The following is a 26098-nucleotide window of genomic DNA, read 5'->3' as shown; positions in this document are numbered from 1 at the left end:
TTCAACTGAGTCCATCTTAATTTGGAACATAAACATTATTTTCATTCACTCATCATACACTTACTGCTCACCAATGTGCACTAGGGGCAGGAGAGGGCCTCCCCTGCTGAGTACATATATTAGTAGGAGACAGTTTTTATCTAGTAAAATATAAACAAGCAGAATATGTTGTAAGCCAGGTGGCAAGTACTGTGGAGAAAAACAATGCAAGGAGAAAAACTGAATGCAGAGAATGGGGAATGGGGATTGGCATTTTAAACAAGGTTGTTAGAGAAGGCCTCAAACCAGTATATGAGGGTACCTACTTCTCCACAGCCTCAAAAACACAGTAACAACCATCTTGAATTTCTGATCATCTCATGAGAAAAAGAAAAGAACTTATTTTAATCTGCATTTCCCAGAAGACTCAGTGGATTGCAATCTTTTCCAATATTTGCTGGCACTCTACATTTCCTTTTCTGTGAATTATCTAATGTTCAAATGTTCACTATCCTATTGGATTGTCTTTATTGACTTGCAGAAGTTCTTTATTAAGTTGAGTCATGAATGAATTCATTGTTAAACCTACTGCAAGTGTTTCCTTCTAGCATGCTTCAATTTTTTTTAAATTTCTTCTTTCATAGATGTTTTTTTAATTTTGTACATGTCAAATGTAGAAAATAGAGAATAAAGAATGCAGTGTCCTTTATAGCATCTATATTTTATGTCTTGGTAGAAAGTCTTTCCAACTCCCAAGACTATAAAATCTAATTTCCTGTATTTTCTACTAATACTTTTTCAGAGTTTTCCCTTTTATACTTAGCTTTTTTATCTATGCATCTGGGTTTCTTCCCTTTGGGTATGAAGTAGAAATATCCCAATTACTGAATATTCCATAATTTTTCTGATTTAAAATGACACTTTTTGTCATATAAGTTCCTCTACATTTCTGAAGGAGTTCGTAGTCTCCATTCTGTTCCAATGATTCTACACCAATACAATGCTGTTTTTAATTACTGGTACCCGTCATTATTTTCAGCTCTTTCCTTGGTCCTCCCTAAATACACACAACCACCCTAAACACTTACATACAGGTAAAGATAAAATTGATTGCAATAAAATTGATTACATACAATATTTATTTCCAAATACATTTTCCCATTCTAAAGTCTCCCCCTGACCTCGAGAAGTGAATAAAGTCAAATTTCTTAGGGTGACATTCAAAAGCTTCCACTATCTGGCTCTAGTCTGGTTTACAATTAATTGATTAGTTCACCTCCTGAACTACATCACCTGGACAAAGTAATTTCTTGCTTTGTGTCTTCTGAACACAGAATGGAGAGGCCTACCTCCATGACTTTGCTTAATCAAGTCAGACTTTCTGGAATGCTTTTCTCCTTCCTTCTGATTTCTATATTTAAGGCTCAACCCTTCTCCATGAAGTTCGCAGAGACCACTGTTTCTGACACACTGACCGCTCCTTCTCTTGACTCTATAGCATTTACTTCTTACTCCTTAGCATAATTCCCATACTTCTTAGTATAACTTGCCTAATGGTGGCTTATATTACTTTTTTCCTTGAGTTACTTTACCAAGTAGTATTAAGTTCAAAATTTGACAAAGAACTCCAATTTTATTTTTAATGTTATAATGCATACAAATTTTAATTGATCTACTAGTCAGAAAAAGTCACACAATGTATGTTTATTAATCTCCCATCTCATTCTATTTATCTATAGTAAAAAACACACAAGCATTTGATTTATTCATATCAGGAACTAAAGGATCAGAAATACTAATGAATTCCAGCTCTAATTTCAGGCCTAGCCCAGTCTTTAAACTTGCCTGTTTAACTTAGCATAATTATGAATATTTTTTAATCCTGCCTATTTTCAACCGGGATTTAGGGCCACTAAAATCACTAACCACCACAATGAATGGGTCGAAGTAGAAATGCTTAAGAAGTCCACTATTATCTAACAATTTCACCCAAAGCCAGGTGTGGGTTATAGCTGCCCAATCTAGCTTACTATTAAAAATTTCCAACAACAAGGAAGGGAAATTTGATGATGCCTAATGCCACATTACCTGTGCCACATGCCCTGTGGTGTGATTCCTATTACTGTACTCCTTGGTTTTAAAACAACCTCTTACCAAAGCTTATGAGAACCTATTCAACAAAAAGATATAAGTCTCCAGCTGGAGCTGGCCTCTATGTGACTTCGTCTTATTTGTAGCACTCAACAAGACGATAATACTCTTATGTCTGTCAGAAAACCAACATTCTTGATAATATTGAAGACAATCTCAGTGAAGATGATGGAGTCAAGTCGAGATCTAGCCAAAGCCATTTTACTCTCTTAACTGTGTAGCAGAGAGCACCCCCATGCCTTAACCTTACCCCCAACCTAAACCTTGGTTTGTGACAGCACTAATCTACATTAACAAGTCATTAAAAAAAGAGCCCTACTGTACTCATTGCCTTGTTCCTTGAAAGGATGAGTAAGCACACAGTTAAATACATTTTCAAACATCTTCTTTAGAAGGACCATAGCAGAAATTTCTTTATGATTTTAGTGTCAGAATAACTGAACTTATCCTGAGCAATTGGCTTAGGTCATTGAAGAGTTTTCCCTCACATACCAAGCCTTGGTAAGAATATACAACTTTTTGTACACCTTAAACTAATATTGTTATATGTCAATTATATCTTGACAAAACTGGAGGGAGAAGAGAGAAATACAAAAGAGGTGAAATTGGCTTTAACTAGTACTGAAATGATAAACACTGCAGCACACACACACAAAAAGAATATAGAACTTCATGGTGTATATTTTGTGTATAGTAGTATCTTCATTCTGGTTCCATGTTAGAATTCCTACTGTATCTATGTTCATTATTACCTTGTTACATTTTATCTACCTTTATATTGTTCTACCACCCTTCCAGCAATTAAGATAAATTCATTCATTCATTCATTCATTCAACAAATATTTACTAAGTAACAACCACATGGAATGTTTAAACACTTTTATTTTAATTAGTATCTTTTAGGGCTCAAAATAGATTTCAAGAATTAGGCAACATGAAAGGTGAGTATGAACAGAAGTAAAACGCGCAAATAAAGGGAGGAGGGCATTTCTGGCAGACGAAGAGCATGTACAAAGGTTAAAAAAAACAAAAACAGTCAAGGAAGTCTTCTTCCCCAATAATGGGAGCACAGGTTATATTTGCTGCAAATTTTATTTAAATACACCTGGAATATAGTCTTTCAAATATTTTATGTAAACATTGGGGTCAATGAGTTTTCTACCTTTTTCCACTGAACTGTTTAAGAATTTTTTAAATGTTTTATAAAAATTATTTTAAGATTTTATTTATTTTATTTTTAGAAAGAAGAAAAGGGAGGGATAAAGAGAGGGAGTGAAACATCAATGTGTGGTTGCCTCTCATGTGCTCCCTACTAGGGACCTGGCCGGCAACCCGGGCATGTGTCCTGACTGGAATCAAACCAGCGACCCTTCGATTCACAGGCCAGAGCTCGGTCTACTAGGCCACATCAGTCAGGGCTATAAACTTTATTTAAAAATGACTTTAATGACTACATAATAGACTGTTCTATTTCCTAGAGTGTATTTCTCCATTAATGGATATTTAGGTGTTAATGAAATATAGTGATGCAAAAAAAAAAAAATCTAAGGCTTACTAATAATTTGGCACAAATTCACATTTCAAAAAATATTCTGACATAAATACTTCTGGAGTTAAATGGTGAGAAATGTCTCTTTCAGTAAATAACATCTTCCATCTTATTAATTGTGGGAGGGAAGAAGCTTCCACTGTATTGCTTTCTTTTTTCTAAGTGTGATTTTAAGTGAAGGGTTAGTTTATACATTTTTTAATCATCTACAATGTCAAACATATTCCAGTCCCCAAACTCTAGCAATAAATAAACCAAGTTTAGGAACGCTTATTACCCACTAGGCCAGCAATTTTCAACCTTTTTCATCTCATGGCACACATAAACTAATTACCAAAAAATCTGTGGCACACCAAAAAATATTTTTGCCTATCTGACAAAATGGACAGCTATTGTTGTGTTGTCTGTTGTCATTTTTTCATTTGACAATCTAAGCAAAAAGAAGTCAGTGCCCCTGACTAAATAGTCAAGTATTGCATGATTTAAAAATTCTTGCAGCACACTGGTTGAAAATCTCTGCACTAGGTTTTTGTGTTATGGGAAATAAAAGTATAACCCTAGGGAAGTTGATTCCAGGCTTATTGGCTAGACCAGTCAGGCAAACCCTTTATTTGAAAAAGATTAGGTCTCTACAGAGCATTTAAATTATTAACAGCAGATAAATCTTGTAAAATATTTCCACCAAGCAAAGGCCAAACTATGCTGCTTTCCAGACAGAATCAAGGGACAAAAGATTCCTAGACACGCAAAACACATGACAAAGGCTTCCTATGGATTGTCTGGAAGGTAGAGTATAAGAGAGATGTAGGAAGATAAAAACCACTTTCACATAAAATGCTTCTGACTTAAAAAAAGAAAAGAGAAGAAGAGAAAAGAAGAGAAAAGAAAAGAAAAGAAAAGAAAAGAAAAGAAAAGAAAAGAAAAGAAAAGAAAAGAAAAGGAAGACAGGCCCTGACTGGTGTGGCTCAGTTAGTTAGGCGAAAGGTCATAGGTTCAATCCCCAGTCAGGGCACAAGCCAGGGTTGTGAGTTCAGTGCCTAGTATGGGCACCAACAGAGGTTTCCCTCTCACATGGATGTTTCTCCCCCTCTCTTTCTCGTTCCCTTCCCCCCTCTGTAAAAATAAATAAATAAATAAAATCATTTTTTTAAAAAATGAAAGAAAGCCAATTCATTGTTCTTCCTCATCTGCCTCCCTAAGGGGTGAAAAAAATCAATTTTTGACCTAAAAATGGCTTATAGTAAGGAAAATATGCTTAACCTTATTACTACAGCTACCCAAAGGGAAAGATTATTTTAATGCCTGAGTGATTAACAAGATTAAACAGGTTATATTAAATATGTGAAACTAGGCATTGTAAATACTGGAAATGTAGATTATTATCCTTTTGAAGGGGGAACTCAAGAGTTAATGGTTTTAACCTTAGTTCCCAGGCTTACGTGATTAATGCTGTTATTCCAGGACCTGGACTGACTCCAGGAGGTCAACCAGCAATTCCACCTCTGTGCCCTAGGGGGTCTGCAAGGGATGGAGCTGGTATTTGAGCCATTGTGTTCCTGGGGGGAACTGCAGGTGATGCAGAGAAAGAATAGATGATCAACAGAGAAATAAGTACTAGGAAAATTGCTGCTGGACTGTAACTCTCATCGAATTAACCTTTTTCCAAACCTCTTACCTACCCCTTGTTATAAAAAGGGTCAGCTTGAAATGAGAGATATTAAGTTGGTTTTTGAGGGTACATAATCCATAGTCTTCCCAGGTCACTGGCCATCTGAATAAAGTGCCCATAAAGATTTAATCTTTGTCCCTACTTATTGATTCTGGCTTTTGACTTTTCTGGTTTGAATTTGAGTAATTTTGTGAGAACCACCAAATTTTACAGGCAAATACCCTGTGACCTATCAATTCTATTCCAGTTCCTACCATTTCATTGGTAGGAATTTATCTAGTAGAAACACCTACATGGCAATGAAAACATATACACACGTAAGAATAGTTATTAGAACAAGTTTTATAACATAAAATTAGAGTGAAATGTCTACCAAGAGTGAATTTATTAAACTACAATATAATTAATGTAGCCATTAACAAAATAAACATGTCTTGACATAATAAATAATACATTAACTGAAACAGCAAGTCAGAATATGTATAATAAAATCTTATTTATATTAATCTATATACAATATATTAAAATTTAAAGAGTATCTTTCAAATCTAAAATAAGATTATATGTAACATGTCTAAATTTTCAATGAGCATTTACCTTTATAATCAGCAGAGAATAAACATTTTAAAAAATAAAAAGACAAACATAAGCATCCCTATATTCATTGCAGCATTATTTACAATTGCCAAGATATGGAAGCAGCCCAAGTGTCTGTCAGGTATAAACAAATATGGGACATATACACAATGAAATTCTACTCAGCCATAAAAGAGAAGAAAATTTTACCCTTTGCAACAGTATGGATGGATCTGGAGAACATCATGTTAAATGAAATCAGCCAGTCAGAGAAAGACAAATACCATATGATTTCACTTACATGTGGACTCTAATGAACAAACCGAACTAACACGTAGAACATAGACTCATAGATGGAGAACAGACGACAGCTAATGGGGGGGGAAGGGATCGGGGTAGAGAGATTGAATAAAATGGAAAAAGGACTCCTAGGCAGTATAAGGGGACTAAATAGTAATGGAAAAAATTCAATAAAGATTAAATAAGTAAATAAATCCAAAAAATAAAATATAAAAAGACAAACCCAATTTTCAGTACAGTGAATGACTGATTCAAATCTGATCATTTTCCAGATGATCAGTTTCTTCAAGTAACTCTAAGGACTTAATGAGAGTCATGTTAAAAAGTTTACTGAGTTATCAGCGGAACACTGACAGTAGAGAGAAGACCTGTGTCTTTGATGAGCCCACAGAGTAGTACTTACTGCATCAAGATATGGGCTCTACGGTTGCCCTGCCTCTTGGTTAAAATCACGTAAGTGGAAGCAAAGATAACCTGTCTTTGTTAAACAGGCCTCCTCACTCTAATTGCATGGAATGCCATTTAAAACACTGAAATCTATCACTAAAGATAGGCATCAGGAAAAAAATCTTGAACAAGAGTAGTAATTTCATTTTATCTATGCCCAGGAGGCAGCAATACTGTTACATACAACAGATAAACCTTTTTATCTATAAAATAAACTCTGCAAGAAGTTAGTCAATACAATTTCTTCACAAGTTTCCTTCTATGATGTAACATCCCTCAAATTGGGAAACAAACGCAACTACTGACATATTTGAAGATAAAAGTATCTTCACTTTTTGCCCCAATCTAAAAGAAGCCACACCTTTGATAAAAATTTGAAATAAAGTAAATAAACAGTATGAATCCAAAATCCTGTGGGAAAATTAAAATACCTGTCAGTATGGAAATTTCTTGGCCCTGGCTGACTAGCTCAGTTGGTTAGAGTGCTGTCCAGATACACCGAGGTTGCACATTTGACCCCCCCAGGGAGGGCACATACAAGTAAAAACTAATGAATGTATAAGTAGAACAACAAAGTCATCTCTCTATCTCTCCCCTTCTTACCTCCCTTCTCTCTATCTCTAATCAATAAATAAAATTTTTTATGAATGTTCTTTTCACCAGGTATTCATTCTCATTCTGAGAAAAACTCTGACTTTCCAGGATTGTTATATCTTAATTTTGGAAAAACCTAAAAGAGCCAACAAATATACAGAATTAACTCAGCTCCATACTGTCCTCACTTGGTCACCATAAGCCTCTGGTAGGCCCCTTTTCCCTGTTATGGATAAATAAGTAAAATTCCTGAATTCTGGCTCTTTGTTTTCTTCTACTACCAAATGTTTTTAAAAAAATAATCAGTTTTCACTTGCTAAAAAATATATTCATCATATAATCAATATCTTTGTTTAAACAGACTTTTCATGAAAGGATTATCTGTTCTAATTTATTTCACAACTGTCTTCAACTTCATTTGGAAAAAAGATGAAAAGATGGAAAACAAAAAGGAAATTTTATGGATTTTTATTGTTTTCCATTTTTAAAAGTTTGCACACCTTATTACAAGATAGATAATTAAATATATATTCATATATATATTCATTGTTACTTTCTAGTAGTAATATTAGGTAAAAAATGAGCCACACTTGGCTGGTGTGGACCACTGTGGCCTGGGTGCAGGCCTGTGACCCAAAAGGTTGCCGGTTTCCCCGTGAGGGCACATGCCTGAGTTGCAGGCCAGGTCCCCAGTTGGGGGCGCACGAGAGGCCTCCACATAGTGACATTATTTCCCTTTTTCTCCCTCCCTTCCACTCTCTCTAAAAATAAATAAATCTTTAAAAAAATAAAAATAAATAAAAATAAATGAATAAAATCTTTTTAAAAAGTTACTAAAGATTTATTTATATTACCAACTAACCAAATAAGCAGTCTTAACCCATGAGAAATTACGTATTTCTTTGCTTTTACTTTCATTTACTTATATTTATTCTCATAAAGTCCTCAGAATTTATTAACAAAATTTCTAAAAGACATTTTTACTTGTAATATGTCAACCTAACTGTAAGAGGCAGGGTTGACTTCCCCAAAAAGAGGTATCCAAGCTCTAAAACTATTTCTTACACTGAAAGACCAGTGCTTACTTACATATACAATGGTATCTCTCCTCAGAGGACCTGTTCATGAAATCAACTTAAAGTACCATTTTAAAACATTAGAAACAACTAATTTTGTTAGATGGACAATCTTCCTTATATTTTAGATGTGCAATTAAAACAAATCAAAGCCAAAATTAAAAGCCCAACTAAAAAAAGTACACTGCAGTTTCAGGACCTTTAAGGCAGCAGAGTGCAAAGTCACAGTCAGGAGAGGGGCCAGGTTTCCTTCAATCAAAAAAAAAAAAAAAAAGAAAAAAACTCTACCAGAAATATCTAATCAGGATCATGTTTGATTATTTCTCCATCAAACTTACCAGTCAAAAAGTATGCATCACATGAAGTCATCACACTTCAAATGCATAATGTTTTATTTAAATGCTACTTAAGCAGGCCAATAATACCTTGCATGACCCACTCTGTCAATTAACCAAAGGAATAGTATTTTCATATCTGATTGAGCTTCAGAAATAAACACCCTATAAAGTAAAATAACTGGCTATTACTTACAACACAAATGGAAACAACAGAAACCCCTAACATTACATTACTTGCTCAAAGTAATTAAACATCCTGATTCCCAATCTAATGCTTTTCATTTACATTCAATCATGCTAGCAAAAAGAACCAGAAGTAGGGTTTTAGGGTAGTGATTTATAGACAAGCACTAAAGGAAATTTAGATTTTTTACTTCCTATAATGACAGAGAAAAATGATTAACTAACTTAACTAATTTTCTAATACTCCCTTCAAATACCCTATAAGCTTTTAAACAGGTTCCCACACATTAAATGCCCTTTAAAAATAAAATTCCAAAATTCAGTTATCCTCCCCAGATTGCAGGGCTAAATTTCATCTTAGAGCTCAAATTGAGAGAATTTTTTAAAAATTTATCTGGTTGTAATACATCAAGCATGACCACATGACCTTTGAAACTGACTCATATTTTTTTTAGCTGTTTTAATCTAGTCAAAATTGCAGAACTGTCAGGAAGAAAATTCTTGAAAATATAAATTATCCCTTACAATATGGCAACTTCCTCACCTTAACCACACACAAACACAAAAGCAATTCAGCCTCTAGTAGTTCTGCACTGTTAGATGAGTCTGCATTTTCTGTTTTGAAAAACCCTGGGCTTAACAGGCCTTGCTGCTGTACTCCTATTCTTTACATGTTCAGAAACTACTAATTCAATGATCTTAGCAGTTCATGCTCACTTAATTTTTAAAAATCTTTGTTTAACTTGGATAAGAATATAATTACACAACCTGAACATTACTGTGGAACTAATTCACAAATTATACATTTAGTTATGAATGCTTCTTATGCCCTATAAATGGACCCAAATATCTAAGAAGATATTGAACCAACATGGTACACAAAATATAAAAAGGTAGAAAACACTGAAAAGAAATTGAAATTTCAGGAAAGAAGTAAAGCTCCAAAGAAGATAACCTAAGAAAATAAACTCTGGAGCTTGGGAGGAAAAAAAAGCTTCAGAATGGATATTTCATTGTTGATGGACAACTGGGGAAGAAGTAAACCTCAAATCTTTCAAGACTGAAAATTACAAAAATGCATAGGCTATTCCTATAGAACAATATGGCCCTTTCTGTGTGACAGAAAACAAAATCTGAGCTAAATAATATGCTACTTACCTATCCACATCCAAAATATCAGACATATAAAACACAGGACACAAAGAGATTTAATGCAAACAAGCTCAAAATGCCCCATGTTATAATAATTGCTTAACTTCTTTATTTCCACTGTCAAGTGTTTACAAAACAATAAAAGAAAGATTCTATTATATCCAGGTCTGGATATATTTTCAGATTAATGTTCCCATATATTGTCACTTTATGGATTTACAGGAATAATCAAGATTGCACTGCCTTAACTGAAGTAAGGCTAAGAAGCACTTCTGTCTTTGATTTTACTGTACGAAGCGAAAAATACAAATCAAAGATGAGATGTTCAAAGGCTAAAAATTACTGTCACCTGGTTGTTTGACCTTTTCAATCCAACTAATGAATCCTTGTCCTTTTCAACAATTACTTCACATTTTTTGTTACTTATTTGCTTAAAAATTAAAGTAACTTATAAAGAATCTCTATAACTGAAATTGCGTTACCTACTGTCTTTGTAAAATTAAGTTTTTCTATAGAAAATTTGCAAAATACCAGGAAGTATAAAGAAAAAATTATTTGTAGTTTCACTTTTATCTAACTTTAACTATTGTTTGAGTGTTACTTCTGGGACACAAAAAGAGTCACATACTAAACCTGACAAGCTCAGGGAAGGCTCTTTTTCATCCGGATAACATACCTATTGAATGTTAGGGTAATTTCTTTTTTGGGACCTTCACTGCACCAGAACAGAAACCATAAAACCTGTTACTGTGTTGTTAACTGCTAACTACCCTATACCCACAAATGTAAAAGAGGTATGTGTCTATCGGTTTTACTTTTTTTTATCCAATTTCACAGATTCCCCTGCTTTGCTTTCTCCCACCTCCCTAATCTATCACCAGTGGATTTCATGTAACCCCCTTGCAGGTCCTCTTTTGATTGCAATGCATAAAATCAGGTGCAAAACTGCCATTCTCTGGAGCATTTTCTCAATCCGTTGAGATTTTGCTTCCCAGCAGTTGTCTGTTGGGCTGAGATAAACTCATAAAAATTCTCTACAGGTTTAAACATTTCTTACATTGACATTTCACATAAACATATAATTGCTTCTAAGTTCTATCTATATAGTTTACAAAATTAGAATTACACTCTTTTCTAACTTGTTTTTATTTAAAAATTAATTCACAGTTTGTGAACGATTTTTAATAGTTTCTTCATCCTCAGGTAAAGAGTTAAATTATGCATTAACATAATACTGCCACTTCCTCTTTCCCTTCCCTTTTATGAGCAAAGCTCAAGAATAGGAAACCATTCACACTAAATATTACCAAGAAATATGGGGCCTAATGAGATTGAAACTTCAAGCCAAAGATATGATTGGCTAATAGTGACATCTGAAGGACTATCCAGGGGATGTAACGTTACTGGAAGACGCAAATCTAAAATTCGCAGTACTAAAGTAGTTACCTATTCCAACGACAAGAAAACTCCATTCTGTTTTTGAAGACAGCTTGAGTGAAGCAGTGCAAATTTCACCACTCAATAAAGTGGCCTAATAGGAGGCTGAGTTCGTTAAAACTGGCGCTCCCAATAGCAGTTGGATTCATTAAACAAGGGAAACATGTAACGCATACACGGCACTATATGGACAACTGCTACAGAGAATTTATCTATTAGGAAGGCCGACGCTAAGGGGGTCCGGTGAAAAAGGACAAGGATATGGAAGGGGATTTCATCAGCCTGGCGTACGAGCAGAAATTTCAGCTGCATTATTTAATATTTAATCTTTCTATTCCCGGCATCACGGGGCTCAAACGTCACCAAAAAGGATGGGCCAGTTGAAACCCAGGCAGGGTGACGTACATCACATATTACCATATGGATTCTCACCATCAGGACCGAGCAGTATCCCAATCAGCCCAGGGAAGGAGGGTGGGCACCCCGGGCCGTCAACTCCCCAACCCCCTTGGCGCACCGCTGGGGTCTGCGCGTGCGGATCGGGGGCGGCAAGACCACCAGACCCGACGCCTCTGGAGCCGACTCCTTGCCGCCGGAGGTGTGAGTCGGCTTACCTGGTCAACGCGCGATCGCACGCTCCAGGCGACAAGAGTCGAACTCGGGTCCCGAGACCGCGCGAGTGCCTCCCCCAGGCGGCTGATCCGACGGTGCCAACCACGGCCGCGACAGGTGGCCGCGACTCCTCTCCCGGGGTGAAAACCCGCCCAAGGCCGTACCTGAAGTGGCAGCCCCACCGCCGCTCCACCGTGCTAGCTGCTGCGGTGGCGGTGCTCACAGCTCACAGCGCAGTGACGCCTCTCATAAAAACAACCTGCTCAAAGGCGTCCGCAGCCGGGAGGCGGCGGCCGGCGGGGCGCCGCAGTGCATGCTGGGACTCGTAGTCTCGCCCGCGCCTTAAGTGCGGCAGCAGCGGAGAGAAGAACTACGACTCCCGAAGAGGCGCGCAGCACGCCGCGGCGAGGCTTCAGGAAGCCGGGCCAGGTGACCTCGAGCCTCACAACATCCGGGCCTGGCGCGGGAGGGACGGAGAGGGGCTGCGACCGGTTGTTATGGAGACGGGCTGCTACAATCCCTCCGAAAGATTCGCGATTTCACCCTGGAGGACTGCTCCAGATATTGATCCGGGTTTAATTGGGTGTACGAAAAAGGCCGCATCTCCTGAGGCACTCGCTGGCCCTCTTGCCGTCTGCTGCAGGAAAAGACTACGTTTGCCGAAAAAATAAAGAAGATACGAAGAATGACGGAGTACGACTGGGTGGGTTTGGGCAAAGGGCTGGATGTTTTCGAATGTTAATATTCTTTGTTTTAAATTTGGGGCATCCGTACTCCCACCTAACCACCCCCCGCCCCGAAAAAGAACCAACTTTCTAGGAAACCACTGGGCTACAAAGATGCAAATATGCATTATTGCATTAAGCCAGAATTGCTCTGAAGGTATAAAGATGATTGGGGATGGTATGCAACTCCTACCCTATTGCAAGCTGTGAGGTGATGGCTTTGAACGTGAAAAACGTACCTTGTATTTTACATTTGTTTATATTGTACCTTGTTCAAAAGATATGAGCTATCAAAAGATGCTTATACTCACTGTTGAGAAAAACTAGAAAGCTAAGGTTTAACTGTCCTTCCCCCTAGAATGGGGGGCGGGGAGGAAAGGAAGAAAAACATTAACAAGGAAAATGGTAGGCCTCAGCAGAAACAAAAGGATGCCTCAAAATTAGACTTTTGGGTCTTTTGCTGTGGATGTTAATATATTTAACTGTGAATATATTTAACTGTGATGTGTCAACTGTGACACATCAAAAAAGAAAAAAACAATTTTTAATTTCATATTTACAATTTCTCTAAGGGATATTTTTATTACTTCAATGGCTTGCTCTCATTTTTTTTTTTTTAAATGTATGTGATTATACCAAAGGCTTGAAAAGTGACAGGCTTTCTCTAATTCTAGGAGACCCTTAAAAATTAAATTAGTAAGAAAGCTAATACCATCTATTTATAAATTTTTATTCTTTTCAAGGCACTTTCATGGTCACTTCTAAAACAGTCAATTTTAAAAGAATCATACAATTTTAATTTACATTTCTATCCTTATGTACAAAACAGTTGCTGACCCCATGCATAACTGGCAGTTAACTTGAAATTAACCCTTTTATTATTCTTTGCATGAGGCTATTTTGTTTTGTTTTCAATAGTACCTAGTTTGAACTCCACATTTTAAGAATATCGGATTTCAATGTGTTATAGAATTGTGCACCTGAAACCTATGTAACTTTAGTACCAGTGTCACCCCCCAATAAAGTCAATAAAAAGGAAAAATGAAAATAAAAAAATATCAGATTTGAATAGGGTAAAACCCAAATAAGAAAGCTGTAGTGAAGTCTGATATAAAGTAAAAGCAATGGGTATTTTGTTTCTAAGTCTCTAAACATTTGTGAATTATCCTGAAGAGCTAAAAAATTTAGGTAGACACTAACTTCCAGGTTGTGTGGTATTGATTATACCAACAAAGTTTATCAGCTAATTTATTGTCTATTTTGACTAGATTTGGTTTTCCATATTACATTTTGTGCCAAAGCTGACTGGAATTTTAAAGCCAGTAATAGAGGGTGATTTGATGAAGGGGAGTCCTCTGTGCTTGAAGTTGCCCTGGGCGTGTCCAAAAAATAAATTAGAGTTGGTACTTTTTCCCAAAAATCACAGGGCAGCCACCTTCTACCTAAGAACTTTCCCTTGCAGATGAAACTTAGACTTTTTGAGAAAAGCTGACCTGCTGATATACCATAGGATTCTGGGTACTTACTATTATCTAATGTCAGTACTTTTGATATTTTAAAAAAATTAATAGACAGTATCAAAAACAATAAATAGCAAGATCTGATGAGTTATACTTCTAGTTCTCCAGCTTCCTATACAAGATTATGAGTATTAAGTATTAGTAAATTGTAGTATATTAATATAGTGTTATTAACCTGCAAATTTCAGAACTGAATTCTGGAAGAGCATACATAAGCATTGAGAAGCATATACAAAATAGAAAATTTATATATAAATTGCAATTATATATAGCAATTTACTTTACATCCAATTGTCTTTCAGTCTGTCTCCACAATCTCAGAGACCATGGCAGATTTTTTAAAACTAATTTTACATATGCTATGCAAAAGGGAAATGATGATGATGAAGAGTTGGAACCTAGGTTGATAATCATTTAAATCTTAAAGGAAAAAAAAGAGAAGGTATACTAAATACTTTACATTTGCAGATTTGAACTCAAGCTTTCAAACTAAATAGGTTTCTGACCCTGGGAAATGTAACTTTGCTGAGAAATTAAACAGAGCAACCCAGGAATTCAGGGTGAGCTGGGATACACTAAAGAGGAACCTAGCTAATCTTGCCCAATTTTTTTTTTTTTTTAAGAGAGAGAAGGGAATGGTGGGAGAAAACAGAAGAAGGAAACATTGATCTTAGGTGCCCTTATCTGGACCCAACCACTAACCTAGGCATGTGCCCTCATGGGGAAGATTTCAACCAGTAGCCTTTTGCTTTGTGGAAGGACACCAAACCAGCTGAGCCACACCAGTCAGAGCTAATCTGACCCAAATTTGAAACTCAAACAGGCTTTGTCCTCACTTTAGCCTGACAGAACAGCTCTATAAACATTTTTATCTCCAGTTTAGAGTTGAAGAAACTAAGATTATATGCTTGGTAAATGTTAAGGATTTAGAGCCTTACAGGGTCTCAGCCCCATGAATCACAATCTGCTCTAGTGTCTTCAAAGAAAAAGAACTTTAATACTTATAAACCATCTTCTACTTATTCCACCTTAAAAAGTCAGAGTTACAGTACCCTAACAACCACTAGGAAGTTATTTAAGTATAATTTCTGATCCAAAGGGTCATACATCTTAAATATTTATAGAAGTTGCCAAATTTGGGGGGTTTTTTTAACTACCAAAACTTGTTCCCTACATGACAAAAAAAGAGTGCAGTTATTAAGGGCCTTATCATAAATAAATAAACACTTTCTTTCCCTTATGCTTTTTGAATAATTGAAAATCGGTTCCTATTGCTTTATTTGAAGAGCTGATAAGCAAGTCCTCAAACTAGGATACAAAACTATCTAATCCACCTCCTTTGTTTTATATTTATAGACAAGGAACTTGAAACCTTGTAAAACAATTTCATCAAAGTCACACAGCTATTACCAGCACCAACATCAGAAGCCAGCACTAGTGACACTTAATATGTGCTCTTATAACTCTTAGGGCAGGAGGAATACATATACAAACAAATTTACCAATTAGTTTGCTTGACATGTTCTTGTATAATCCATGTAGCTATCATTATGGCCCTCTCTCCTTATGCCCACACTCCTTAACCTGCCTCCCAAAGGCCTTTTTAACTCCTGACCACCACTTAGCCACATCTTTCATAACAACGGTATAACCCAGTACAGCAGGTCCTTGTGATAACATTCATAAGATGCCCTAGAAACTTAACTCTTGTTCGTATCAGTTAGCCAATGGTAAAACTGGTTTTACAAATTCCAGACTATCGACAACCTTAGGTGAGGACTTACTGTAACTCAAAGCATGATCTAGGAACCAGCAGCTTGAGTATCACCTGGCCTGGTGTAGCTCCTTTCCACGTCCATCCAAGGCCCTGACAGCAGCCAAAATAATCATACTAAAACATGTGACATAATGGCATGCTTCTCCATAAAACCCTTAAATAGCTTTCTTTTGCTTTTACTATAAGGATCAAAATTTTTAACACAGCCAGCAATACCCTGAAGAATCTGGCATCTGCCCCTCTATTCTCATCTCGACTTACTTGAGCCACATTTTTCCTTTGTTCCCACCTCTGTCTTTTCCTTCCTTGCCTTACACTCTTAGATTCAATGCCACTTCACCAGAATGGCCTTCCTTAGTCTTCCACACTAGGTTAGAACCTAGTATTTTTTTTGTATGTATTTTCATAAGTATCTTAGGGATTTTTTTCCTTCATTGCACATAACCACAATTACTTTTCACTTGATCTTAGCCAAAAGGCTGAGAAGGGATGCCCATAGTTACTATCAAACGCCCTCAAGAGAGCTGGATTCCCAAAAAAGTGGAATGGATAGGGCTAAGTTTTTTGTTTTGTTTTCCCAGCTTTATTGAGATGTAACAGACATGTAATATTATATAAGTTTAAGGTATACAACACAATGATTTTCTATATGAATATATTGTGGAATGATCTCCAAAATAAAGTTAACACCTCCATCACCTTACATAATTTTGTGTGTATGTGGTGACAATATTTAAGATCTACTCTCTTAGCAACTTTCAAGTATACATTGGTGATACAGTATTGTTAACTATAGTCAACATGCTGCACATAGATCCCCTGAACTTATAACAGGAAGTATATACCCTTTCACTAACATCTCTTCATTTCCCCCAGTTCTCCCCCCAGGACCTGGCAACCACCATTTCTATTCTTTTTAAATAAGTTAAGCTTTTTTTTTTACATTCCAAATATTATGTAAGATCATACAGTTTTTGTCTTTCTCTGTCTATTAAGAGTATATACCACATTTTCTTTACCATTCATCCTTCTGTGGACACTTAGGTTGTTTCTGTGGCTTGGTTATTGTAAATAATGCTGTGATGTACATGGGGGTGCAGACATCTCTTTGAAATAGTGATTTCTATAAGAAAACAAAATTTGCCGTCCCAAATTATTTCTCTTTGGCACAAGGACTACTTTAGGCTGATTATTTTTAAGAAAGCTGCAGACATAGGAAAAGCTCTAAAAACAGTAGAAGTTACCCTTTTGTAAGAGCTTTTTACTTATAACTGTATAAGGGAAATCTCCACTTGTAAGGGTGACTCCTGCACTTAAGTGGGGAGAGGGGGATGACCTGATCTCTAGAAACAACTATTAATGGAAAAGTCAATGACTTAACATCTGCTTAATAACTTTACTCTTGGTTACTATGCTTTCCTGGTAACTTCCTGTCCCATAACTGACTGTCCCCCCTCGCCCCCTGCCCCCCCCCCAGCCGCCAAAGGCTTAATTTGTCTTTAGCTGGTGATGTTATTTGAGGTGGTGGCTTCAGCCATTTCAGAGTTGCTCAGTTTTCTTGGATCTCTCCCATGTGTACAAGAGGTACACATTTTTAAACTTTAAACTTTTGGTTTTCTCCTGCTAATCTGATTCAGGTCAATTTGATTATTAGACCAGCCAAAAGAACCTAGAAGGATAGAGGAAAAATTTTCCTTCCCCACATTTTATTTCTTTTGGATACATATCCAGGATTGGGATTGCTGAATCTTATGGTAGTTATATTTTTAATATTTTGAGGAACTTCCATACTATTTTCCACAGTGGCTGTACCAATTTACATTCTAACAGTGCAAAAGTGTTGCCTTTCCTTCACATCTTGGCCAACACTTGTTACCTGTGGACTTTTTGATAACAGCAATTCTAAGAGGTGTGAGATAATATCTCACAGTTGTTTCTTGTTGCTGTTGTTCATTGTGTGTGTGTATTTTTTTTTTTTACTTGTTACAACTTAATTCTGGTTCAAATACGAGGATAGAAAAAGTCCAACCATTGTTAATGAAACAAAAATGGTTTGCACAACATTGATATAACCTGGCAGCCAAGGAAAGTAGATGGGAATGCACATGTGTGAACAATGATGACTTCACTGTACTAGTCAGTGGGGGTGGTAGACACCTGTCTGTGATCATGTGTACTCTGTGGCCATCACATTCAAAATGAGCAAGGAGAGCACCAAAGCTGCATCAAATTTTGCATTCAGTTTGAACCTTTCCCCGTGGAAACCATTTGGATGATTCAGAAGGCTGCAGCCATAGGGAACTGGTGACTGGCAGCTCCAGTACTACAACATGCCCACTCATGTATCACATCTGGTGCAGGGATTTTGGCAAAATGTTAAATCACCCAGGTGACTCAGCCCCCCTACAGCCCAGATTTGGTGTCCTGTGACTTCTGCCTTTGCCCAAAACTAAAATCACATCTGAAAAGGAAGAGATTTCAGACCATCAATGAGATTCAGGAAAATATGACGGGGCAGCTGATGGTGATCGGGAGAATAGTGTGAGGTCCCAAGGTGACTCCTTTGAAGGGGACTGAGGCATCATTGTCTCAGTGTTTCTTGTACAATGTTTCTCGTATCTTCCTCAATAAATGTCTCTTTTTCATTGTACATGGCTGGATACTTTCTGGACAGGTCTTGTCATAAATACATTTTTATAAAAAGTTCTTTTTAATTGTATTTTTTCCATTACCATTTATCTTCCCTATATGCTCTTCCACCTCCACCTGCCCACTCCCTGGCACCAGTCACCGCACTGTTGTCTATGTCCCTGAGTTCTTTTTCTCTTTTGCTCCTTCCCACTATACACGCCTCCCCCGCCACCTGCACAGAGCTATCAGCCTGCTCTTTATCTATGAGCCTGTCTCTACTTTGCTTGTTAGCTGAGTTTTTTCATTAGATTCCACATATTTTGAACACCTTTTCATGTACCTGTTGGCCATTCATGTGTCTTTGGAAAAATGTCTATTCAGGTCCTCTGCCCAATTTTTAATCAGATTGTTATTTGTTTTACTTTTGAGTTATATGAGTTCCTTGTATATTTTTAATATTTTTAATATTAACCCCTCATGAGATACATGGTTTACAGACATTTTCTCCCATGCTTTTGATTGTCTCATTCTGTTGATGGTGTTTGGGTTTTTATTGTTCTGTTTTGTTTTCCTATGCAGAAACTTTGATTTGATGTAGTCCCACTTGTTTATTTTTGCATTTGTTGCTTGTATTTTTGGTGTCATATCCAAAAAATCATTGCCAAGACTAACATGAAGGAAATTCTTCCCTATTTTTTCCCAGGAGTTTTGCAGTTTCAGATCCTACATTTAAGTCTTCATTTCAAGTTAATTTTTGTGAGTGGTATAAAATAGTGTTGGTGTTAAGTTCAATAGTTTTGGGGGGTTTTTTCCCCCCAGAACTTTATAATTGAGAATGATTTGATGTGTTTATATTTTAGGATAAGAAAAGTACTTCAGCTTCATGTTCAGACAGAGAAATGAAACCTGAACAACTGCCTACTTGTGTGAACCCTGGCAATCCTGTGTTTTCATGTATGTTGGATCCAAAGACACTCCATACAGCAACCTCACTCTCTGTTCCTAAGATGATTATGTATAAAACCAGTTCAAGTACTTATGGTGAATTTTTACCTATGCCACAGTTTTTTCCCTGCAATTATACTCCAAAAGGGCAAGAATTTTCAAGCCATATCAGAGCTACTGGATTTTATCAAAATAATACTCTAAACACTGCACCTGACAAAACCAGAACACTTGATTTTCCTAATTTTCAACACACTCTATGAAAATATATTCCTTTGTATATTTAAGAGAAAATAAACTCAGGAAAAAATGAGTTTTAAGACTAAGGCTAGAATTCCTATTTTGAAATATAAAAATATTTGAATTTCAAAAGTACCTTTAAGAAATAAAGCATTTCACCAGAAAACTGAGTAATATTGACTTTTTTTAAATCCTCACCCAAGGATATGTTTTATTGATTTAGAGAGGAAGGGAGAGGGGAGAGAGAAAGAGAAAAAAACACTGATTGGCTACCTCCCACACATGCCCCAACCACCTAGGTTGCAGGTTCTATCCTCAGTAAGTGCCCTCATTAGGGATGGAACCCGCAACCTTTTTTGGTGTATAGGATGACACTCCACCCAGCTAAGCCACCAGCCAGGGCTGAAACTGACTTCTTAAATACAAAAGTGTCCAGAATGGCTGCTTAAAAGGTAGAAGCATTTGTGTACATCCTAGCCTTATTTATTACATGTACTTCCCAAGCATCAAAAAACCTTCATGATCTCACTTGTCCACTGAGTATATTTATCAAGAAAAAGGAATACAGGAGCTCTAAGAAAAAAGATTAAAATAAGGGAGACTCTGACCAGTTTTCCCACTTTTGTGTTATTTCAAGTAATGTCTTTGAACCTGGGGAAATGTTAGTTCCCTCTGCCAGACTTGTGGAAGAGAAGATTTGTTATTCATTCATTCAGCGAATAGCTATTAAATACCTACTTATGGCAGACACTATACTATGCAAATGTAACAAAAATAAAAATATTTATTGTTTCAGTGAATAATATTTCAGGAGAGATTGGCAAATTAATAATATGTGATAGTTTATGCAATGTAAAGTATACAAAAGGTCTTTTAGACATACAGACAGAATTGCTCAAAATGAGACGCTGGCCAAGTAGCTCAGTTGGTTGGGGCATCGTCCGGATACACTAAGGCTGCAGGTTCGATCCCCAGTCAGGGCACATAAAAGAGTCAACCAATGAATGCATCAATAAGTGGAACAACAAATTGATGTTTCTTTCTCTTTAAAAAAGATTTTTTAAAAAATGAGACCAAAGAGATTAGAAGAAGTATCCTGGAGAAGGTAAAGCCAAATGAAAGGTCAGTCTAAGCAAAAGGAACAGAATGTATGAAAGTACAAAGATGTGAGAGAATGGGGTATACTTTTATAAATGCAGCTAGTTTGATACAGGCTTCCCCTGCAGTCCAAGAGTAGAGTATTTCTATGAAACTTTCATAAGCTGAAATGTTATAAAATGAAGAGTATCCTCCACTTTCTATAAGTTTGCATTACACCACTTCACTTTTACAGAAGACCTACATTACTACCTGTTTTCCCTAACCAAAAGAAACCCAAAGAGGGTTTTTGCTTTTACCAGAAAGCTGTTACTGTCACTGTACCTAATTTTCCTTTTTGATTTTAGGTTCAGGATATTAACATTAATTAGGAAGAATAATCTTGTGAGTCACTAAGGGATCAGAAAAGCCTGATCTTCTATTTACAAATATGTCTTGATGTGAGCAAACAGTGTAAACTCTGCAGCCTCATGAAATTCTTTAAGATACACCCAAATTTGTTATTTGGTAATGGCAAAGCAAGAAGAAAAAGTGGTTTTGTTCATTTCCTCTAAAACAGCAAAAATTGAGGTACTACACAAGGTTTTGAGGCAAATAATGCAACAGAATTTGAATGTACTAGATTTTTCTCTACGTAAACTGTACAAACCATTTTCCCCTTCACTGTAGGTGATTAATTTGTGGCAAGTGAAATTAACTTTTATCTTTTATTTTAAATTAGCTGCTATCTCTCTGAATTCCATGTCTCACTGAGCATCAAAAACTACCAATCTTTTAGTCCTTTTCTTGTACATTATTCTGTATCCACATTATCTGTATCTAACTGGATCCCTGGATTTTATTTCATTTTCTGTGTGACATTCTCCACAGATATATATCATTGGCTGCTGCTCTGGTTCTTGGACGTCCATCTGGGTGTCCATCTGGGTGTCCATTGTTAGTCCCCAAGTTGCTTCGAGAAATTCCTCACTCTTCCCTTCCAAACGGACTGCCCCAAATTTTCTTAAATAATCGTGTACACAATATGAAACCGGAAAAGCTGGTGTTCATGCTGCCTGTCACCTACCAGACCCAATAAGCAGAGACAGGGATTGTATCTTTATGGGCACTTTATTCAGATGGCCAGCGATCTGAGAAGACTTTGGATTTGTATCCTAACAGACTGTCTTAAATTCCATTTTAAACCACCCCTTTTTATAAGGAGAAGAAAAGTGTAGGTAAGAGGTTTGGAATTCAGGGAAAAAGTTAACCAGATAAAACCTTCAGCTTTCTTTATCTGTGCCCTGGGTGGTGGTCTTTATCTGTGCCCCTGGCTGTGGGAGTCTCACTCTGGAGCACAATGGCTCGGATACCATCCTGATTGCTTGCAGGCCTCCTGAAGCACACAGGTGGAACTGCTTATGGTCTCCTGGAGCCAAGGTGGGTCATACCTTCGGTTCCTGTAACAATAGCTTTTTACATACATTGATTACTAAGCTTAATAGCTATTACCTGAAGCTAAAATTTTTCCAACATTTGAGTCCCCCATAATATATACTGGTCATCACACAGTAGTGGGGGATTAAAGATCTCTCCAGTTTACATTTATGTAAAGGCTACATTTAATTTTTTTTAAATATTTTATTTATTTATTTTTAGACAGAGGGGAAGGAAGGAAAAGGAGAGGGAGAAAAACATTAATCAACTTCCTTTTGCACCTGCAACTGGGGACCCAGTCCACAACCCAGGCATGTGCCCTGACTGGGAATTGAACCAGCAATCCTTTGGTTTGCAGGCCAGTGCTCAATCCACTGAGCCACACCAGGCAGGGCTACATTCAATTTTTTATCTACTTAGCATTTTTAAACTAATTTCAATCAAACAACTGGCATATGAAAAAATGAACAACCATAACAATTTTTTCTTTTATTCACAGGCTTTAACAATAGCGCTATTATTTGCGAGGTATGTTTTTAATCACAAAGGGAATGAAAATATCTTCATCAATAGTTTAGCTCTATCACCCACCATATCAATGGAAACCAAAAGTCCATTGGAAACCGTATGAGGTTCAATAAGAGGTCAGACATTTCATGGATACAAATGAGTACCTGTTGCATTTAAATTAACACTTTATTTAGAGGAAAAGGTCAAAAATATTAATAACTAACTATTGAAGACTTTCCACTCTACCTCCTCCAGCTAATGGGCAATCTTTTGTTTTCTGATTGGGATGGTAATAGGAAGAGCCAGAGGAAAAACTAAGTTGGCCAAAATATTTTGAATGTCAAAATGGTATTTTGACAAAAAAGGCCTACCTTTATTTTGCTCATTTATAAAATCTAAATATTGCACAACAGGCTACTAAGCCAGGACGAGTGGAAAAATAAAAAGCAAACAAGCAAACAAACCAGAGCTGATTGTAAGAAAAAAACAATCCTGCTGCATCGGAAAGACTGATAACTGGACAGGACTGCTATAGAAAGTTTCCTAAAGGAATTAAAATTTCAAGGTTGCTGAGCTAGGATCTCTTATACAGTCAAAAAATATTGCCTTAAAAAAAAGCTGTTTTATAATTCACTTGAATGACACCAGATGATTAAAGACTATAAAAACTTTTCCCAGATTTGTTTTCCTAAAAATCTAAATATTGCACAACAGGCTACTAAGCCAGGACGAGTGGAAGAGGGAAACTAAGACAGGTAACAGCCAAGCAGTTTAAAAGTCATCTAGTAAATCACTAAATCCCATCTTCTGAAACCAAGGACACTTAAGAGTAAATGATTTACCCTTCTCCCCAACCAGAGGGTAAATAGGTTAAATCACCCTGCTCTGGGAGATAGATAGCAGAAATCCAATTAGTGCTGTTTGCCAGCCACACCCAAGGACAGATGAAGATAATGGACTAAATCTCATTTTGGTACATCAGCATAAAGCTGAGATCATCCCCAAGACCTCCCCTAAACCCTCAGTCTTTGAAAACCACCAAAAGGAAGGTTCTAGAGGCACACTCTCCTTCCCAAGAGCAGCCTGTGCTTTTCCCTTACCCTTCTTCTTCCCCCATAGGCCTGCGCCTGCTGAACTCTAAAGGACTCCCATGAGGCTTGCAACCAGGGGAGCAATGGGCAGCCACCACTCATTCCAGGCAAACCTGCTGAGCCGTCCCAGAGGCCCCATTTTCTCTGACTTCTTAGCCAAAGCAGCCCAGCCTAGGCTTATTTCTCCACCTAGTCCCTCTCCTGTTGCTTCTTCTATCCTAGGCCCTTCCTTGTTTCACTGTCCTCAGCTTTGATAAACATCCTCTAAAATCACTTGAACTCCTATTGGGAAATCTTTCCTGCATGAAGCCAAGAACCCACCCACTACCGGCCAGCTCTAGGCAGAACCACTCAGGGCCAGGTACCCTTTCCGGTAACAACAGGATCAGAGAATTGTGACAACGACTGTATGTAAAAGGGAAGCTGTACTGTTTTTGCTTAAAGCTTGCATCATGACATTGATACAGCACAAATGGTGCAATCCAATGCCAATGACATAACATTCAAAGTTAACATTCCACCTTTTGCTTTTCCTGGGTATTAGAGAACTTACCTTCACCAGGTAGTGTTTGAAATTGAAAATAAGGTTTTCCAAACAGTTGTTTTACTAGGTTGAACTGATGTAACCTCAAGCAACAGGTGGTGGAGACATATTAAAGAAAAAAACAACAAAAATGGTTCTGTGCACTTGGAAACTACACAAACACATCAGTATTGATTATACCAAGGTCAACCAGTCAGACAATTAAATAGCATATTTAATACAAACAAAAATGCTTTACAAGCACAATCTTTTTATTTTGAAATTCTACCCTGTTAAAAATGAATCAGTAAGTGTCCTAGTAATCATCACACCAACAAGTACTTTGTTAGTTATATGAGCAAGCTGAATTTAGTAACAAAAGTATATAATTAAATTACATATTAATATAAAGAAGCAAAGAACTAAATGAGATTATTCTTATTTTGATTTACTTATTCAGAAGCCATTCAACTCAAACATATTATTTTCTATAGATTTATAATATTTTCCCTCCACAGAACTAGAGCACTAAAATGAAGTGATTCTGCACAATCAGCCATAATATGTACAAAGATGCCCAATGCCTTCAGTTATTTTTGAAAAACTTAAAACAATACCCATTACAATACCTAGTTGCTTCCAGTAGTCATTAAGATTAGGATTTTAGCTCTGTTCCTTGAATTATATTCCGAATCTTCTCAGCATCATTTTGTACAATTATGTTGGATGGGTCAATCTTAAGTGCAGCTTCATAATCCTGTAGGCCTATATTTTATATAGCAATAATGATCAATAAAAGTATTTCATAAATACTTACTTGCGTTATCTATACAATATTTTTTAAAAATAAAAATAACATCTGAGAACAGGGTTCAGGACCACTACCAGGATTAAAATAAGAGTCCTATCTTCACACATAGGGTAGCATCTCTGAGAGACTGCAGACATATTTCAGTGATTTCAGAAATAAGTATAATGAGTTCATTCAAGACCCAGTAAGAAGCAGTTATTTTAAATTCAAGAACAAATATACTAAGACCTTAAACTTAGTAAAGCATGAACAGAATCTATAAAACTCATATAACGAATATAATCCATAAACTGTAGTTTGTGGGATTTTTCTGTAGTTATGATATCTACAGAATTCCTTTAAGGAAAATTGGTTAAGAAGGAAAGCATTGTGAAGGGGCTGGGAAAAATACGACTGAGGCCATGACTAGTGTGGCTCGGTTGAGCATTGTCCCCACAAAGCAAAAGGTTGCAGATGATTCCTGGTCAGGGCCGCAACCCGCCTGCCCCGCACTGGGGGTGCGGGGGAGGTGACCAGTCTATGTTTCTCTCCCTCTCTTTCATCTTCCTTTCCCTTATCTCTAATAAAATAAGTAAATAAGTAAATAAAATATTTAAAATTATATATATATATCCAAATCTAAATCTTTACCAATAAGGCAGTTGGAACAATTTTTTTGGGAGGAAGGAAACAAGTTAAGTGCTATTGATCTGCCATACCACTTCAGGTAAGTCCTGTCTTCTCCAACCCTTCATTTTCTCATCTTTAG

General features: G+C 36.7%; 3 protein-coding genes and 1 pseudogene across 9 annotated transcripts in view; 1 reads left to right on the top strand and 3 right to left on the bottom strand.

Moving 5' to 3' along the window:
* CCPG1 (cell cycle progression 1) overlaps positions 1-12369 on the bottom strand; it is a 78212-nt gene extending 65843 nt beyond the window's left edge. For all 6 annotated transcript variants that reach the window (XM_054565394.1, XM_054565396.1, XM_054565393.1 and 3 more), the window contains exon 1: positions 12228-12369. The gene's annotated coding sequence lies outside the window, so the exon portion shown is untranslated. The remainder of the gene's footprint in view (positions 1-12227) is intronic.
* Positions 12370-12485: 116 nt separating this feature from the next.
* Positions 12486-20058, top strand: PIERCE2 (piercer of microtubule wall 2). The gene is made up of 2 exons (XM_054564683.1): positions 12486-12766; positions 19577-20058. The coding sequence occupies exons 1-2, from the start codon at positions 12749-12751 to the stop codon at positions 19922-19924; spliced, it is 366 nt and encodes a 121-aa protein (XP_054420658.1). The 5' UTR covers positions 12486-12748; the 3' UTR covers positions 19925-20058.
* A 1687-nt stretch (positions 20059-21745) lies between these two features.
* LOC129063600 (DNA-directed RNA polymerases I, II, and III subunit RPABC4-like) lies at positions 21746-21922 on the bottom strand (annotated as a pseudogene).
* Positions 21923-25194: 3272 nt separating this feature from the next.
* The window catches only part of DNAAF4 (dynein axonemal assembly factor 4), a 38686-nt gene continuing 37782 nt past the window's right edge, over positions 25195-26098 (bottom strand). Inside the window, exon 9 of one of the 2 annotated variants that reach the window (XM_054564680.1) lies at positions 25195-25304. In XM_054564680.1, coding sequence (XP_054420655.1) covers positions 25195-25304 — 110 coding nt within the window. The remainder of the gene's footprint in view (positions 25305-26098) is intronic. The other variant, XM_054564681.1, reaches the window with a different exon arrangement.

This window comes from Pteronotus mesoamericanus, unplaced genomic scaffold (genome assembly GCF_021234165.1).
Source record: "Pteronotus mesoamericanus isolate MK-2021 breed Mesoamerican mustached bat unplaced genomic scaffold, CSHL_Meso_final contig_164, whole genome shotgun sequence".
Classification (NCBI taxonomy): Eukaryota; Metazoa; Chordata; class Mammalia; order Chiroptera; family Mormoopidae; genus Pteronotus; species Pteronotus mesoamericanus.
Note: the sequence above shows the minus strand (reverse complement) of the source record. Positions and strands in the feature narration are given on the sequence as shown.